This window comes from Entelurus aequoreus, linkage group LG11 (assembly GCF_033978785.1).
Source record: "Entelurus aequoreus isolate RoL-2023_Sb linkage group LG11, RoL_Eaeq_v1.1, whole genome shotgun sequence".
In the NCBI taxonomy this organism is placed as follows: domain Eukaryota; kingdom Metazoa; phylum Chordata; class Actinopteri; order Syngnathiformes; family Syngnathidae; genus Entelurus; species Entelurus aequoreus.
Window position 1 is genome coordinate 67,213,603 of NC_084741.1, and position 19,484 is coordinate 67,233,086.

The following is a 19,484-nucleotide window of genomic DNA, read 5'->3' on the forward strand; positions in this document are numbered from 1 at the left end:
AAATGTGATGCTCCAGAAACTCAATCTGCTCAAAGGAAGGTCAGTTTTGTAGCTTCTGTAACAAGCTAAACTGTTTTCAGATGTGTGAACATGATTGCACAAGGGTTTTCTAATCATCAATTAGCCTTCTGAGCCAATGAGCAAACACATTGTACCATTAGAACACTGGAGTGATAGTTGCTGGAAATGGGCCTCTACACACCTATGTAGATATTGCACCAAAAACCAGACATTTGCAGCTAGAATAGTCATTTACCACATTGGCAATGTATAGAGTGTATTTCTTTAAAGTTAAGACTAGTTGAAAGTTATCTTCATTGAAAAGTACAGTGCTTTTCCTTAAAAAATAAGGACATTTCAATGTGACCCCAAACTTTTGAATGGTAGTGTATATAGGCTAGTAAGGTAAAGTCAAAGATACTGAAATTCCATGAATTTGCAAACAGCTAAAATTATACACAAAGCAAACTATAACCTGCTACCCAAGAATGTACAATTCTTCTCAACAAAAAAGGAGAAATATAATCTTAGAGAAAAATTTAATTTGTACGCATGTACAACACTTAAGACCCTCAGTAGGGATGTCCGATAATGGCTTTTTGCCGATATCCGATATTCTCCAACTCTTAATTACCGATAATGATATCAACCGATACCGATATCAACCGATACCGATATATACAGTCGTGGAATCAACACATTATTATTTGGACAACCAGGTATGGTGAAGATAAGGTCCTTTTTAAAAATATTAATAAAATAAAATAAAATAAATAAATTAAAAACATTTTCTTGAATACAAAAGAAAGTAAAACAATATAAAAACAGTTACATAGAAACTAGTAATTAATGAAAATGTGTCAAATTAACTGTTAATAATAAATAATAAATCATGTGTGCTTACGGACTGTATCCCTTGCAGACTGTATTGATATATATTGATATATAATGTAGGAACCAGAATATTAATTACAGAAAGAAACAACCCTTTTGTGTGAATGAGTGTAAATGGGGGAGGGAGGTTTTTTGGGTTGGTGTACTAATTGTAAATGTATCTTGTGTTTTTTATGTGGATTTAATAAAAAAAAACAAAAAAAACACGATACCGATAATAAAAAAACGGATACCGATCATTTCCGATGTTACATTTTAAAGCATTTATCGGCCGACAATATCAGCAGGCCGATAATATCGGACGTCTCTAACCTTCAGTATATCAGTATGTGGAATTAAATTATGGAATGGATTAAGCAAAGAAAATCAAACAATGTACTAATATGATCCACTTCAAGAAACTCTTCAAACTTAAAGTGTTTACAAACTACAAAGAAGAGGAACCATGATAAACATTCTGAATTTATTTCATCCATTCATTCATACTCAAAATAATCTTACTCATCTCATCATATGAAATATCATTTACTTCACCAATTATTATTTATTTATTTATTTTTATTGTGATTACTTATGGACTATATTGTGAGAACAGGCAGTGAACAAAAGTTTTAGCAACTGTTATGTAAAAGAAATGGGGTAGGATTAAATAAGCTCTGCTTGTTCCTACTCCTTTTCGAACATGTTGAAAAGAGAAACTGGAAATTGGGATATATTATGCTGTATGCTTGCATGTTCCAAATAAACTCAAACTCAACTCAAAGTTATACCTGACAAGTTTCGGCTACCGTGCTTACAATTTTTGAACCTTTTCATGTGCCAACACATGATGTAAGTGTCTATATTAGCTATATTAGACTATTATCAAAATGACTATGTGTCGCAGGCTGAGGCAAGTCTCTGACAGAAATGTTGAAATGTCATATTTATTCCACACATTTTTACAACATTGGAAAACATTACTAAAACGGAGGCTTTTCGGAGGGTGTGATAACTCCTGGAAATTACTGGCTTCGAATGGCCAAAGGTTCAAGATGTGTGTGTTCAAGCTGAAGGAAACAGAAACTACAAATAAAATGAGCTCAAATATACCTAAAATACGAGGCATAATGATGCATCCTGTACATACAGCTGGCATAAATAGCATGTTAGCATTGATTAGCTTGCAGTCATGCAGTGACCAAATGTGTCTGGTTAGCACTCCAAACAAGCCAATAACATCAACAAAGCTCACCTTTGTGGATTCACGCACAGCATAAAACGTTTGATGGACAAATAGAGCCAAAGAAGGGAGTGGCATAAAACACGTCTTTCTGTGGCAGCATCAAGGAAAGTTGTACATGTAAACAAACTACAGTGCGTTTAAGGACTTCCGGAACTAGGACAAAATGGTGCGCAACAAATACTCTCATCAGTGAAGCATGTTTAATGTAAACATTTGGATTTCTAACAATTAGGAAGGTTTGTGTCATGTTTGTCCTCCTACAGAAACCATATTAAAACTTTTTTCTTTTCTTTCCTCATCTTTTTCCATCCATCCTATCCATTTTCTACCGCTTGTCCCTTTTGGGGTCGCTGGAGTCTATCTCAGCTGCATTCGGGCGGTAGGCGGGGTACACCCTGAACAAATCGCCACCTCATCGCAGTTATCTTTTTCCATTTTCTTACATTTTTGAAAAAGCTCCAGGGAGCCACTAGGGCGGCGCTAAAGAGTCGCATGTGGCTCGAAAGTCGCATGTTGCCAACCCCCGTCCTACCTGCTCGCTGCTTCCGGAGTTTCGTCCGCATCCTGGGAAAAGGATCCGCGCATTAACATGCGACCCCCGCCGTAACACCCCGAATCATATCGGCAACTAGGGTTGTACAGTATACCGGTATTAGTATAGAGTATGAATCATATTCAGTACGATACCGCCTCTGAACAGTACTGGTCCCGCACCCCCGTAGTCCTCACGTCCTGACATTGCTGGTTTACGAGCAGAGGAGCATGTTCGGCAGCGCACAATGACGAAGTACTTACAAGCAGACACAGTGTGTAGACAGAAAAGGGAGAACGGATGCATTTTGGCTTAAAAACTAACGATAAAGGTGAAGTTATAACACTGGAAAAGGTGCTTTAAGACATGGCTAGCTAGCTAGCGGCTAAAGTCCATCCTCAGTCTGCAGTGTTTTAGCTACTTCTAAATCACTAATCCTCGTCTCCATGGCGACAAATAAAGTATGTTTCTTACAAGTATCATCCCTGCAGGACGAGGAATAGCTAAACATGCTTCACTACGCACCGTAGCTCACCGGCGTCACAATGTAAACAAACGCCTGACATCCACTGTAATGATACCAAGTACAGGATTACATCTAGTCGATACTACTATAATTACATCCACATTTTTAAACATCTTTCCATCCATCCATCCATTTTCTACTTCTTGTCCCGTTCGGGGTCGCGGGGGGTGCTGGAGCCTATCTCAGTTGCATTCGGGAGGAAGGCGGGGTACACCCTGGACAAGTCACCACCTCATCACAGGGCCAACACAGATAGACAGACAACATTCACACCTTTTGTTTTTTTAAATTCAAATTATGTTTATAAACTCAGGAAATATGTCCCTGGGCACATGAGGACTTTGAATATGACCAATGTATGATCCTGTAACGACTTGGTATCGAATCGATACCCACATTTGTGGTATCATCCAAAACTAATGTAAAGTATCAAACAACAGAAGAATAAGTGATTATTACATTTTAACAGAAGTGTAGACAGAACATGTTAAAAGAGAAAGTAAGCCGATATTAACAGTAAATGAACAAGTAGATTAATAATTCATTTTCTACCACTTGTCCTTAATCGTTTTGACAAAATAATAGAATGGAAAATGACACAATATGTTACTGCATATGTCAGCAGCTAAATTAGGAGCCTTTGTTTGCTTACTTACTAATAAAAGACAAGTTGTGTAGTATGTTCACTGTTTTATTTAAGGACAAACTTGCAATAAGAAACATATGTTTAATGTACCCTTTCTTAAAATAAAGCCAATAATCCCATTTTTTGCGGTCTTCTTTATTTAGAAAAGTACCGAAAAGTATCGGAATACATTTTGGTACCGGTACCAAAATATTGGTATCAGGACAACACTATCGGCAACCTTAAATTATGATTTGAATCGAATCGTTAAAAGGAATTAATTAGGGATGTCCGATAATGGCTTTTTGCCGATATCTGATATTCCGATATTGTCCAACTCTTTAATTACCGATACCGATATCAACCGATATATGCAGTCGTGGAATTAACACATTATTATGCCTAATTTGGACAACCAGGTATGGTGAAGATAAGGTACTTTTTAAAAAAATTAGTAAAATAAGATAAATAAATTAAAAACCTTTTCTTGAATAAAAAAGAAAGTACAACAATATAAAAACAGTTACATAGAAACTAGTAATGAATGAAAATTAGTAAAATTAACTGTTAAAGGTTAGTACTATTAGTGGACCAGCAGCACGCACAATCATGGTGTACTTACGGACTGTATCCCTTGCAGACTGTATTGATATATATTGATATATAATGTAGGAAGCAGAATATTAATAACAGAAAGAAACAACCCTTTTGTGTGAATGAGTGTAAATGGGGGAGGGAGGTTTTTTGGGTTGGTGCACTAATTGTAAGTGTATCTTGTGTTTTTTATGTTGATTTAATTAAAAAAAAACAAAAAACGATACCGATAATAAAAAAACCGATACCGATAATTTCCGATATTACATTTTAACGCATATATCGGCCGATAATATCGGCCTGCCGATATTAATACACCCATAATTTCAAATAATACTTGTGATTTATATCGTTATCGCAGGAGGCTGCAATATACATCACAATATTGAATTCTAGGCCATATGGCCCATCCCTAAAACGTACCAAGGGCTATACAAACTTTAACCTTTAACTAGCTTTCTTAACATGCCGTAAAAACCCACAATGCTTAACCTCCTCTTTTATTAGCGATGAAGGTCATTACTTTTCTCATAGCTGATACGTGGATATAAGCAGACCGAACCCTGGGATATCTCCTCCGACAATGACTAAATTATTCAAGCTTATTGTGTGTCGTGGAAGAGATCAGGAGGATGTGACAGCTAAATGGATCCCCCCTGGTTCAGATAAGCCCGATGCATCACTTAGACCGCGGAAGGGGAGTCTGGGGGCTCATGGTAATGCACATGGAAGCCAGGCATCTAAAGATGGAGCTTTTATGACTCATAAGGTACAACCCGATTTTTTATTCTTTATTTCTTCACCCCTCATTCCGGATTGGTGCCTTTTACGCAGAACACAAATCCAGGCATTTTAAAAATGTGGCAAAACAGGCGAGTTTGCGTGGCTACCTTGTTGCTTGACCACGTGCGTGGCGCTGACCGTCTGGCCATTGGTTAGCTGCAAGGTACAGGTGTAGTTTCCAGCTGTGTCAGGGGTGACGGGTAAGGGGATGCAAGTCTCCACACTTTCAAGGCCGCTGCTCATCATTTCCAGCCCGTAAGTCCTGTTGTGGTGCTCCCACATCACACTTTGGACCTCGGACAGCGCGCTGTAGAGACACTCCAGAACCAGCTCGGAGGCCGAGCGTCTGGTCGTCACTGTGGTAGGGAAGAGGGTTTAAAGAGGATGTGACCATATTGGTAATGGTAGAATATGCTTAACCCTTGTGTGGTGTTCGGGTCTGCGGGACCCGTTTACATTTTTTATTAAAAGAAAAATGATACAATTAATTAATTTTTCAAACTGAGACTCACTGACTTAGGCTCATTTTCTGTGAAGAACATATATCAGAATACATATTTAATGACCACACACCATACACCCCCCTACACATTTCTATTACATATAAGATGTCCAGGTCCACTGGACCCAGGGATAATAGAAGTGTGGAAATTGATGTTCTGTGTACCACACACACACACACACACACACACACACACACACACACACACACACACACACACACACACACACACACACACACACACACACACACACACACACACACACACACACACACAGCAGGCCTAGACAGGAGGAGGACAGAGTGTAGGTACACAGAACATCAGAGGGTCAAATGTGCGACAAAATGAGAGCAGACAGTGTTGACAGACAATGTTGCAACCTTGTGTGGGAACCGCAGGTGCAGAAACCCAAAAGAAGAATCCCTGTGGGATGCAGAAACTGGCAGAGAAATTTTCCGTGCAACGTTCATATTGTTGTTCCTCAGCCAGCGTTTGTGGGTCTGATGGACCCGTTGCATTTTGTGGCTTTTAATGCCTCACAATCAAAGACTTTTATGTTAAAATACCGAACAGATGTTTATTGGGATAAGGTAAGGTTTGTCCAACTGATTAATCAAAATTCAAATTGATCTGAATTCAAAAAAATGAATAGAGCCAAATGAGGTGGTTCGGGCATCTGGTCAGGATGCCACCCGAACGCCTCCCTAGGGAGGTGTTAAGGGCACGTCTGACCAGTAGGAGGCCACGGGGAAGACCCAGGACACGTTGGGTAGACTATGTCTCCCGGCTGGCCTGGGAACGCCTCGGGATCCCCCGGGAAGAGCTGGACGAATTAGCTGGGGAGAGGAAAGTCTGGGCTTTCCTGCTTAGGCTGCTGCCCCCGCGACCCGACCTCGGATAAGCGGAAGAAGATGGATGGATGGAAATATCATTTGACAGCATTGATATAAATGTGTACCAGTAATCGCCTCACATTATTTCACCATTGCCTATGCAGTCGATTATTATCTTTTTTCATGTACAAACTAATATTATCTTTACTAACATATGTTTGTAATACAATATATAATAATGTAATATTTGGCATGATTAGATAATAACGTTTAGAAAATACACATTTTTTTCTGTCAAAATTTAAATAATTATTTGCATTTAGTAAAAAAAAAAAAAAGAAGTATTTTATTAACACACATTTTTCCCAGGCTTTTGAGGGCCACATACAATGATGTGGAGGGCCATGTCTGGCCCCCAGGCCTTGAGTTTGACACCTGTGATATATATAATCCCACATCGTCTCTGTGTTTCAGCAATATGGATAATTTGTTCACATCTTGAAAAAATATTTTAGAAAAATGTAATTAATGCGAAATTATTTGAAAATAATATTATAAATAGACAAATACAAATAATAAAAGCTGTAGTGAGGAAGGAATATATATAAAAAAGTAAAAATAAAAAACTAAAAGAATAAAACAAATGAAATATTACACAAGTTAATAATACAAATAACAATAAAAACTTAATATTAGACAAATAAAGAAATTAATTATACAAATAAAGGCAAATAATACAAATGTAATGTTAGACAAACGAATGATCATACAAATGAAGACAAAGAATAAAAGCTGCAGGGAGGAAGCAATGTTTTAAAAAAAAATTTTAAATGAAAAACTGAAAGAATACAAAAAGTAAATATTACACAAATTATACAAATAAAGACAAATAATAAAAATGTAGTATTAAACAAATTAAATGATACTAATAAAGACAAATACAAATTATATATTAGACAGATTAATTAATGATACAAATAAAGACAAATAATACAAATTAAATATTAGACAATTTAATTAATAATGCAAATAAAGACAAATACAAATTAAATATTAGACAAATTAATCAACAAATTAATTATACAAATAAAGACACATTTTTCAAATGTAATGTTAGACTGTGATGTGTAGCCGGGCACCAAATGTTCTCATCACTAGTTTGGGGATTAGTGGATGGACCGGATGTGACCAGATATAAGGAGACACACTTTCGGGGTAAAAGGGTTGTTGTTGTTGTTGCAAGAGATAATAAAGATAATATACTCACCGGCTCAGAACTACTGCTCTCTCGCCTCATTATCTCGACAACCACAAGACAAACAAATTATTATTCAAATGAAGACAAAGAATAAAAGCTGCAGTGAGGAAGGAATATTAAAAAAAATAATAATGAAAAATGAAAAACCGAAAGAATAAATAAAAATAAATATTACACAAATTAATTTTACAAATGAAGACAAACAATAACAATTAAATATTAGACAAATTAATAATAATGTAAATAAAAACAAATGATAAAAATAAATACTGTACAAATTATTTATACAAATAGAGACAAATAATACATTAAATATTAGACATTAATTACCTAATTTGTTATACAAATAGACAAACATTACACATTTAATGTTAGACAAACAAATTTGTTGTACAAATACCATTTAAATAATAGACTAATTAATTAATTATACAAATAAATAATAAATATAAAGATGTTGAAAAAGAATGAAGCTAAATCAGAAGATAGGGCGATCATAGCAAAGGCAATGGTTTTGTATGTGTTCAATCTTACCTTTTCTTTAAGTGTCAGTATGGCTACTGAAAAAAATAAAAAAAATACTTAAATAACAGTTTATAAATTGATGAAAGAACGAAAATGTTTTTAAAAACTGTAAAAAAACAAAAAATTAAAAAGCAAAAAAAAATTTAACATAAGAAATGAATACAAATAAAAACAAGTAACACTTAAATAAATTAATTAAAAATGTATTAATAAAAAATTAATTGAAAATTTAAAAAAAACTACTTAAATAACAGTTTATAAATTGATGGAAGAAGGAAAATGTTTTTAAAAAATGTACAAAAACAAAAAATTAAAAAGCAGAAAACATTAAACATAAAAAATGAATACAAATAAAAACAAGTAACACTTAAATGAAGAAATAAAAAAGGAAATTAATAAAAAATATAAACTAAAGGAAAACGTTTTGAACATAAAGAGAGCCCTCTAGACATGAAATAACATTATTTAGTCACCGTCACACTCCTTTAATCCAATCTATTAATGCTGCCTGAGGCTGAGCCAATCAGCGGTCACGATATTGAACAGCGCACTCTGATTGTTTTGATCTCATCTAGAGGCCAATACTTCCGTAGTATCATTATTTTTAGTTTATTGAGCAATTTGCAAGCTTGAAAATGCTTATTTTAAGCCAAATATACATACAATCAGTGATAGGGTGAAGTCGCAAACTTGGAAGCCCGATGTGACGAGAGAGGACTGTATCATCCGACAAAGGAGCAAGAGGCAGGATGAGAAAGTGACTTAATGCTTGGCGTGGCTGAAGAAAGGTCGAGGACAGATATGGAGTAATGGCCTTTAAGGGGACATGCGGCAATGTGGGGGAAAAAAAGCACAATACAGGCAGAGGTCAAAATAATATATATTCATTAAAGTGATTTGCTGCTAATGTATTGCTTGACTGTGACTGATGCTTATTGTCTCATCAAAGCCAAATGAGAATCCATCTGGGCGTAATCGAGCTCCGCAGGGCCCCCTCCCCCTCCCACACTCCTGCATAAAAACGCACACATTTCAGCCTTGATTAGAGTGATCAGCGTGGGCCACCTCCAGCCTCCGTGGGAGGGCAGCAGGTATAATCATACATAATGATACTCATAATGAGGTGGGGTAAAAATATATGCCACGCATGATTGCTGTGTGGGTGCACGCACATGTACCAGGTTGTGCCAGACAGTGACGGATCGGCTACTCATGTCTCGGCACCTGTGATGGATGCCATAGGGACTCGATTAGTAAACTTTTGCAAGGCCGCCATGACAGGGATGTATGTCATAGCTTTTTGTTTTGTGTATGCGTGCGGAGGAAACCTTTTTTTCCCCCTGTGTGTTTGGAAAGCGTGAAATGTTGCCAAGGGTTATTTTTTTTACAGTTTTTATGACCATCAACAGTTGTTTGTTTTTAAATCTATGGGCCTTTTTGTTATGTTTAGACCAGGGGTCACCAACCTTTTTGAAAGCAAGAGCTACTTCTTGGGTACTGATTAATGCGAAGGGCTACCAGTTTGATACACACTTAAATAAATTGCCAGAAATAGCAAATTTGCTCAATTTACCTTTAACTCTATGTTATTATTAATAATTAATGATATTTACACTTAATTGAACGGTTTAAAAGAGGAGAAAACACGAAAAAAAATGACAATTAAATTTTGAAACATAGTTTATCTTCAATTTCGACTGTTTAAAATTCAACTGAAAAAAAGAAGACAAAAACTAGCTAATTGGAATCTTTTTGAAAAAATTTAAAAAATAATTTATGGAACATCATTAGTAATTTTCCCTGATTAAGATTCATTTTAGAATTTTGATGACATGTTTTAAAAAGGATAAAATCCAATCTGCACTTTGTTAGAATATATAACAAATTGGACCAAGCTATATTTCTAACAAAGAGAAATCATTATTTCTTCTAGATTTTCCAGAACAAAAATTTTAAAAGAATTTCAAAAGACTTTGAAGTAAGATTTAAATTTGATTCTACAGATTTTCTAGATTTGCCAGAATAATTTTTTTGTATTTTAATCATAATAAGTTTGAAGAAATATTTCACAAATATTCTTCGTCGAAAAAACAGAAGCTAAAATGAAAAATTAAATTAAAATGTATTTATTAATCTTTACAATAAAAAAAATTTTTTTTTACTTGAACATTGATTTAAATTGTCATGAAAGTAGAGGAAGGAATTTAAAAGGTAAAAAGGTATATGCGTTTAAAAATCCTAAAATCATTTTTAAGGTTGTATTTTTTCTCTAAAATTGTCTTTCTGAAAGTTGTAAGAAGCAAAGTAAAAAAAATAATGAATTTATTTAAACAAGTGAAGACCAAGTCTTTAAAATATTTTCTTGGATTTTCAAATTCTATTTGAGTTTTGTCTCTCTTAGAATTAAAAATGTCGGGCAAAGCGAGACCAGCTTGCTAGTAAATAAATACAATTTAAAAAATAGAGGCAGCTCACTGGTAAGTGCTGCTATTTGAGCTATTTTTAGAACAGGCCAGCGGGCTACTCATCTGGTCCTTACGGGCTACCTGGTGCCCGCGGGCACCGCGTTGGTGACCCCTGGTTTAGACAATGCAATATGTTTAAACATCAGATAAACAGATACATTATTTTTCCTGCCTTAAAGTGGAACCTCCAAAGTAGACACTCCCAAGTTGTTCTATTGCAGGAGTGTCAAACTCATTTTAGCTGAGGGGCCGCATGGAGGTAAAACTGTGCACACGCGGGCCGGACTATTAAAACCATGGCATCAAAACTAAAAAATAAGGGTTTGAATTGGGGGTTAAATCACCAAAAGTGATACCTGGGCGCGGCCACCGCTGCTGCCCACTGCTCCCCTCACCTCCCAGGGGGTGAGCAAGGGGATGGGTCAAATGCAGAGGACATATTTCACCACACCTAGTGTGTGTGTGACAATCATTGGTACTTTAACTTTAAAATAAAGACAACTTCAGATTGTTTTTCTTTGTCTTACTTTAACCGAAAATAGAACAAACACATTCTGAAAATATTACCAAAAAAATATAGAGGAAAAAATACCCGGCAGCGGTAAAGTTTAGATCAGTGGTTTTTAACCTGGGTTCGATCGAACCCTAGGCGTTCGGTGAGTTGGGCTCAGGGGTTCGGCGGAGGTCAAGACACACCCGACTCATCGTGTAAATAAAAATTTCTCCCTATCGGCGTATTACGGATACGGCAACAGCAGAAGTCACACTGATTTGCAGGTGTGTCATTTGTTGTGAGTTTATGCACTGTGTTGGTTTTGTTGTTTGAACAAGGTGATGTTCATGCACGGTTCATTTTGTGCACCAGTAAAAAAACATGGTAACACTTTAGTATGGGGAACATATTCACCATTAATTAGTTGCTTATTAACATGCAAATTCGTAACATATTGGCTCTTAACTAGTCATTATTAAGTACTTATTAATGCCTTATTCGGCATGGCCTTATTATAACCCTAACCCTCTAACCCTGGCCCTAATCCTCTAACCCTAACCCTAACCAAATAACTCTAAATTAAGTCTTTGTTACTTAGAAAATTAGACTTAGACTTAGACTTCCTTTTTATTGTCATTCCAATTTGAACTTTACAGTACAGATAAGAACGACATTTTGTTACATAAGCTCAGTAGTGCAGGATAAAAAAGCAATAAGGTGCATGTATAAATAAATAAATAGGTTACTGTACAGATAAATATATTGCACTTTTTCACATGCATCCACGTTTATGTATGTAATATTTCCTTTTTTATTCCAGCGAGTTAATCCATTTTGGGGAGAGTTGAGGGGATAATTATGATGCGTTCAAGAGTCTCACGGCCTGAGGGAAGAAGTTGTTACAGAACCCTATGTTCCCCTAGTGTCCAAAAAGTCTTTGTTACTTAGAATATGTTCCCCATACTAAAGTGTTTGTCACGTGGGGAGGGTCGCAGCTCACTGCGGGGTTGTTCTTCCAATGCAAAAACGGCTCCGGACGACAGCGTGAAGGTGAGCTTGGATTTATTAAACATAAATCATTCAAACTTTCACAAACGCAAACAATAAACAAAAAAGGCAAGCGTGCCTAAAACACAAAAGAAGCTGCTAGTTAGCAGAAGCTAGGACATGGACTATGAAAACTTACTTGGTCAACAAGGGACATGAACCGGTGTGACAGAGACACAAAACGTGAAACAGGTGCGTGACATGACAGGTGAAAACTAATGGGTGACCATGGAAACCAAACAAAACAAGGAAGTGCAACCAGGAACTAAAAACCAAGCAAAACATGGCCAAACAAAAACATGATTAACACATGACGGTGTTACCAAAAACATATAACTTTGTCTTAAATTTAAAAAAAAAACAACATCTTATTTTTCACTAAAGAAGGGGTCGGTGAATGCGCATATGAAACTGGTGGGGTTCGGTACCTCCAACAAGGTTAAGAACCACTGGTTTAGATCCATGAAGGAAAGAAGAAAGTGAATGAATGTTTATAACTGAATACATTTACATATGCATAAAAATTTGTTTTCTTTTGTATTATTTTTTTAATGAATTAAGTAACGTTTATGACAACCTTTTTCCAAAACACAATATAGAATGTGAGATACAACAGGATAATGCATTTGTTTTCAAAACGCATACAAAAAAGTGGAACCCCAAAAATTTACTGTGGGACCTCATTTTTATGACTTGACGGGGTCCCTGGGACCCCATTTTGAAAATTCCTAGCGCCAACACTGACGGGAGTATTGGTGCGTGCAAAACAGGAGCAGTTTTGTGGTGGAATTTCTGACCTTTGAACTATATTTCGTGTCTATCAAGAATGTCTGCTCGTTTCATTTCTCTTCTATTCTAAACCAGTGAAGGACCAGATATAGGCCAAAGTTGAATATGGAGTCGGGCCGACCATTCTACAAAATGTTTTGATTGTTTAAGCATGACTAAGGGATTCAAGGATGTTGCAAAACAAACATGTCGATAACAACGGGACCTTGTGGCATGGGGAAAACAGATAAAATGGCCAAGTGACAAGGGGAGAGAAGAGATTGCTTGATTCTTGTGTCCTCCGGAGGACGTTTGTTTGTCTGCATGGGCAGCTCAATCCAACTTTGCACTTTTGACTATGGGTAAATAAACTTTTTGTACTAAACTCACGTTTGTTGCTGTTTAAGCTTCGGACAATCCACTACAGTTTCTAATACTAATCAAATATCATCTCGGGGGCCCTAGATAATTCATTCGGGCCTTGACTTTGACACCGAGGTTTTAATTCACAGGTGTCAAACTCCAGGCCAGATCTGGCCCGTCACATCATTTCATGTGGCCCACAAAAGCCTTGTGTCTCAATAAAATGCTTCATTTGGTTTTTTTTTTACTAATTTTGACAGAAAAGAAAAATACACATCTTTTAAACTGTAGTAATATCTAATCATGCCAAATATGTGTTTGTTTTATTTCATTCATTTAAGGTCAAACAAAAACAATCAACATAACATTTAAAATAAATAATGAATTAAAAGGAGCTGAAAGAAACAAAACTTATAATATCGGTCGCTATACAGTTACATTTGTTGTTGGGGTTAAATTTTATATTATGACACACTGTATTACAAAATATGTTTGTACAGGTAAAAAACAAATAGTTAAATATCTCCTTGTCATCTTTACTTATGATTTCAAAGCCAATTATCCATCAATTTGCACATAAAAATATCTAATATTCAAATGCATCGGCAATTGTGAAATAATATGACTAGGGATGTCCGATAATGGCTTTTTGCCGATATCCGATATTCCGATATTGTCCAACTCTTTAATCACCGATACCGATATCAACCGATACCGATATCAACCGATATATGCAGTCGTGGAATTAACACATTATTATGCCTAATTTGGACAACCATGTATGGTGAAGATAAGGTACTTTTTAAAAATAATAATAAAATAAGATAACTAAATTTAAAAAAAATTCTTGAATAAAAAAGAAAGTAAAACAATATAAAAACAGTTACATAGAAACTAGTAATTAATGAAAATGAGTAAAATTAACTGTTAAAGGTTAGTACTATTAGTGGACCAGCAGCACGCACAATCATGTGTGCTTACGGACTGTATCCCTTGCAGACTGTATTGATATATATTGATATATAATGTAGGAACCAGAATATTGATAACAGAAAGAAATGGGGGGAGGTGCACTAATTGTAAGTGTATCTTGTGTTTTTTATGTTGATTTAATAAAAAATAAAAAAACCCAAAAAACCGATACAGATAATAAAAAAACCGATACCGATAATTTCCGATATTACATTTTAACGCGTTTATCGGCCGATAATATCGGCAGGCCGATATTATCGGACATCCCTAAATATGACGACATATGCTGTCCAATGATATTTTGCATCACCCACTTTTGATTATTCATGATTAATCACAGGATATTACGAGCATGCAAAAATACATTTAAAAGCCGGCCCTCTGAAGGCAGCCATTACTGCGATGTGGCCCTCAATGAAAACGAGTTTAACACCCCTGTTCTAATTAAACAAAAAAATAATACTCAATTTGGTGATTTTTACCTAAAACCCCTATTAATGAATGTTTCAAATCAGCATACCTATCCGTCACACAAGTGTCAAAAAATCAGTTAACTGCTGTCAGAACTATGTTCCTGGGTAACACCAGGTGCACACCAGTGGCCCCTGTACCACAGTTTGAGAATCAGTGTTGGAGCACACAATACCTGTATTTACGTTAGCGTCTAAACCAGGGCTGGGCAAATATTTTAACTCGGGGGCCACATTGAGAGAAAAAAATGTGTCTGGGGGGGGGGCCAATATGTATGTGTGTATAAATGATATATACACATTTAGCTGTACAGTATATGTGTTTGGGTCCCTTTTTTTCAGGAACACTAATACTGAAAGTCAAAATGTCTGATAGAGTTCTAAAAAAGTTATGACAGTCCACCTCAAAAAAACGGAATGGAATTTTACAGTTTTTTATTGAATTGGACACTCAAAATGTACACTAAAATAAAGAAAGTGGGATTTACAATATTAACTATGAACAATAAAACACTGAATATTAACAACGTGTGAACTTCGCTCCTCTTTTACTTCTCAGACCAGCTCGTCCATTAGTTGTGTATGTTTTACAATCAAGCAAAACATAACAAAAATGTAAAAAAATATATATATATATGAATGCAAAGTGTAATAAACACCTACAATATGATATATTCCATCTAGGGATGTCCGATAATGGCTTTTTGCCGATATCCGATATTCCGATATTGTCCAACTCTTTAATTACCGATACCGATATCAACCGATACCGATATCAACCGATACCGATATCAACCGATACCGATATCAACCGATACCGATATCAACCGATATATACACACATTATTATGTCTAATTTAGACAACCAGGTATGGTGAAGATAAGGTACTTTTAAAAAATTTTTTTAAAATAAAATAAGATAAATACATTAAAAACATTTTCTTGAATAAAAAAGAAAGTAAAACAATATAAAAACAGTTACATAGAAACTAGTAATTAATGAAAATGAGTAACATTAACTGTTAAAGGTTAGTACTATTAGTGGACCAGCAGCACGCACAATCATGTGTGCTTACGGACTGTATCCCTTGCAGACTGTATTGATATATATTGATATATAATGTAGGAACCAGAATATTAATAACAGAAAGAAACAACCCTTTTGTGTGAATGAGGAGGGAGGTTTTTTGGGTTGATGCATTAATTGTAAGTGTATCTTGTGTTTTTTATGTTGATTTAATAAAAACAAAAAAAACAAAAACGATACCGATAATAAAAAAAAACGATACCGATAATTTCCGATATTACATTTTAACGCATTTATCGGCCGATGATATCGGCAGGCCGATATTATCGGACATCCCTAATTCCATCCATCCATTTTCTACCGCTTGTCCCTTTTTGGGGTGGCGGGGGGTGCAGGAGCCTATCTCAGCTGCATTTGGGCGGAAGGTGGGGTACACCCTGGACAAGTCGCCACCTCATCACAGGGCCAACACGGATAGACAGACAACATTCACACTCACATTCACACACTAGGGCCAATTTAGTGTTGCCAATCCATCTATCCCCAGGTGCATGTCTTTGGAGGTGGGAGGAAGCCGGAGTACCCGGAGAGAACCCACGCAGTCACGGGGAGAACATGCAAACTCCATGTCAGAATAATTGTATTTAAGTTATCACAAAACTTTGTGTTTCAGTGAGTTGCCGGCGAGCAGACAAAAGCTGTCTTTGATCTTACCAATCAAAAGGCTTGTAAAACTCCACTGTGTAGGATGGGAAGCGACACGAAGGTGTCAGTTTCTTTGGTGTATTGTAATCCACAGGAAGATTTTGTCTTGACCCGAGATCTACAAAGCGGAGAGGAAGCAGGACCTGACCCCCCTCCAGGCACCTTTTCTTTGAACTGTTTTGTAACCAAAGGCGACGGCTGTTTACGACCCCCCTTCCTTTAGAAACAGCTGTTGCCATGTAATCAGAGAAAGTCCAAATAAAAGAGGATGCGTACAATCTCTCGTCAGAGCGTAATGGAAGACTGTACGAAGAGTACAGCCCAGGTGTTTCTCCTCAATGAGCTAAATTGAATTCTACCTCTGTTTAATTCCTTGCTTCTTGTCTGTTTAATAGATGTCATCAGTGTTTGAACCTGACACTCCACACAGAAAGATCCCTAGCCCGGGATTGAACTCAGGACTACTCAGGACCTTCGTATTGCGAGGCACATGCACTAACCCATTGTTCCACCGTGCTGCCCAATATGATCTATTATCACGTAAAAATGTGCTTCCGTATCTGTTCCTGACACACACGTTTCGGGCTGGCTGCTCTGAAAACAAACCCCGCCCACTCTGCTTTGTTCCTCGTCTGAGCTGCTGTGACGAAGGTTACCGTAATAACTCGTAGAACACCCAAAAGCGCAGATTTCAACCATTGAAATACTTTCTATAGTTGAAAAACTGCACTGCACATCATAATGGCGGCGATAGTTTTGATGTTAAAGGTCTAAAAAACATTATGTAGAACGTCCGGCAGGCCGGATTGAACATCTTATCGAGCCCCATGTGGCCCGCGGGTCGTATTTTGCCCAGGTCTGGTCTAAACGGTAAAAATCCATGTGTATTTGATTGGAATTGGAAGGAATTGCATTGCTTGTAATCATTTTAATCTTCATTTTTAAAAACTCAAGCATAAACTTGACCTGACCTAACCAATGACTGGTCTGCTACCTGTTTTGTGTTCATGGAATATTTCTACATTTGTCATCGTGTATATTCTTATGTACCTCGACTTAAGTTACCTATATGCGTAGCAATGTTTAACACATTTAAAAAACACTTTAAAGGCCTACTGAAATGAAATGTTTTTATTTAAACGGGGATAGCAGATCCATTCTATGTGTCATACTTGATCATTTCGCGATATTGCCATATTTTTGCTGAAAGGATTTAGTAGAGAACAACGACGATAAAGAACGCAACTTTTGGTATCTGATAAAAAAAGCCTTGCCCTTACCGGAAGTAGAGTGACATAGTCAATTGAACACCTCCTCACATTTTCTTATTGTTTTCAATGCAGCTAGAGCGATTCGGACCGAGAAAGCGACGATTACCCCATTAATTTGAGCGAGGATGAACTATTTGTGGATGAGGAACGTTAGAGTGAATGACTAGAATGCAGTGCAAGACATATCTTTTTTCTCTCTGACCGTAACTTAGGTACAAGCTGGCTCATTGGATTCCACACTCTCTCCTTTTTCCATTGTGGATCACGGATTTGTATTTTAAACCACCTCGGATACTATATCCTCTTGAAAATGAGAGTCGAGACTGCGAAATAAAATTAAAAAAAAAAAAAAAAAAAAGTTTTTTTTTTTTTTTTTTTTTTTACATAAGTAAATACAACCATGTGTGCTTACGGACTGTATCTCTGCAGGCTGTATTGATATATATTGATAAAGAATGTATATATTGTGTTTTTTATGTTGAATTCATAAAAAAAAATTTATTTTATTTTATTTTATTTTTTTTTAATTCTTGTGCGGGTACCAATTGGTCCGCGGACCGGTACCGGGCCGCGGCCCGGTGGTTGGGGACCACTGGTTTATAGGGTTAGGCGCAATAAGTGTTTCAGCCCAAACCCTTTCGGTCTGCATCATTTTCTTTTTCAATCTATGAATGTACAACTGTTTGTTTATTTTGTTGACCATTGACCGAAAAAGAAGAAGAATAAATAATAATAATAAAATAATAAACAATTGTACTGTCCCTGTCAAATAAACAAATAAATAAATAAGAAAAAAATATTAGTTTTCAATTTCCTTCCATGGAAGACTCATGTAGTGTAAAAAAAAACAAAAAACATTTGAATTAATTTCAGTGAGATAATTAGCAAGCCAGCGTGGGGAAGTGTTTGTCTCAGTTCAGCATAACATTAAACAACACAACAAACAACCACGGCCACCTGAGGAGCTCGTCATGAAAAATTCAAGATCTCGTCTCACCATCGCGTTGAAACACAGCAACTTTCCAAAAGGAATTTTCATTTTTCCCTTTCTTGGCGCCTACTCCTATCAGGTGCAGCGCCTCTGCCAGAGTCACAATAGAGGTTGCCAGGCAACAGCTGAAATTGCTGCAAAGGTTTAAAGCAGCAATATTCATCTGACCTTAAAATAACTGCTTGAGTTTGATGGTTGCTCTGTTTCACAATCATGTCTGGACTCTTTGTTGTTTTGGGTTGGGCCAGGGGCTTCCAAAGTGTTTTTTTTATTGGAAACACATTGTAAAACTACAATTAGATGGAACAATTGAACAATATACAAATGAGTAGTAAATCACAAACAAATGCGTACCAGCCTGGGTGGCAGGAGCGGACCACGGGTGAGCAGCAAAACCTTACAGATACGGGAGACGCAGCATGAAGATACAAAGAACGCGGGTCAAGAGGCACATAACGCATCCTGATTTGCAACCAGGAACAGGTGCGTCCTGGTTGCCAATCAGGAACAGGTGAGGAAGCCAGGAAAAAATAGAGGCAAAAGGAGGCAAACCAGAAATGGAAATAAAAATAAGAGCGCTCCACAGGAAATAAACTATCCATCTATCCATCCAT

The 19,484-nt window shown here is 36.5% G+C and overlaps 1 protein-coding gene across 3 annotated transcripts in view; it reads right to left on the minus strand.

The window, feature by feature from the left end:
* The window catches only part of LOC133660402 (uncharacterized), a 99,742-nt gene that overhangs the window by 24,526 nt on the left and 55,732 nt on the right, over positions 1-19,484 (minus strand). For all 3 annotated transcript variants that reach the window (XM_062063878.1, XM_062063880.1, XM_062063881.1), the window contains exon 6: positions 5,287-5,535. In XM_062063878.1, the coding sequence (XP_061919862.1) occupies positions 5,287-5,535 (249 nt within the window). The remainder of the gene's footprint in view (positions 1-5,286; positions 5,536-19,484) is intronic.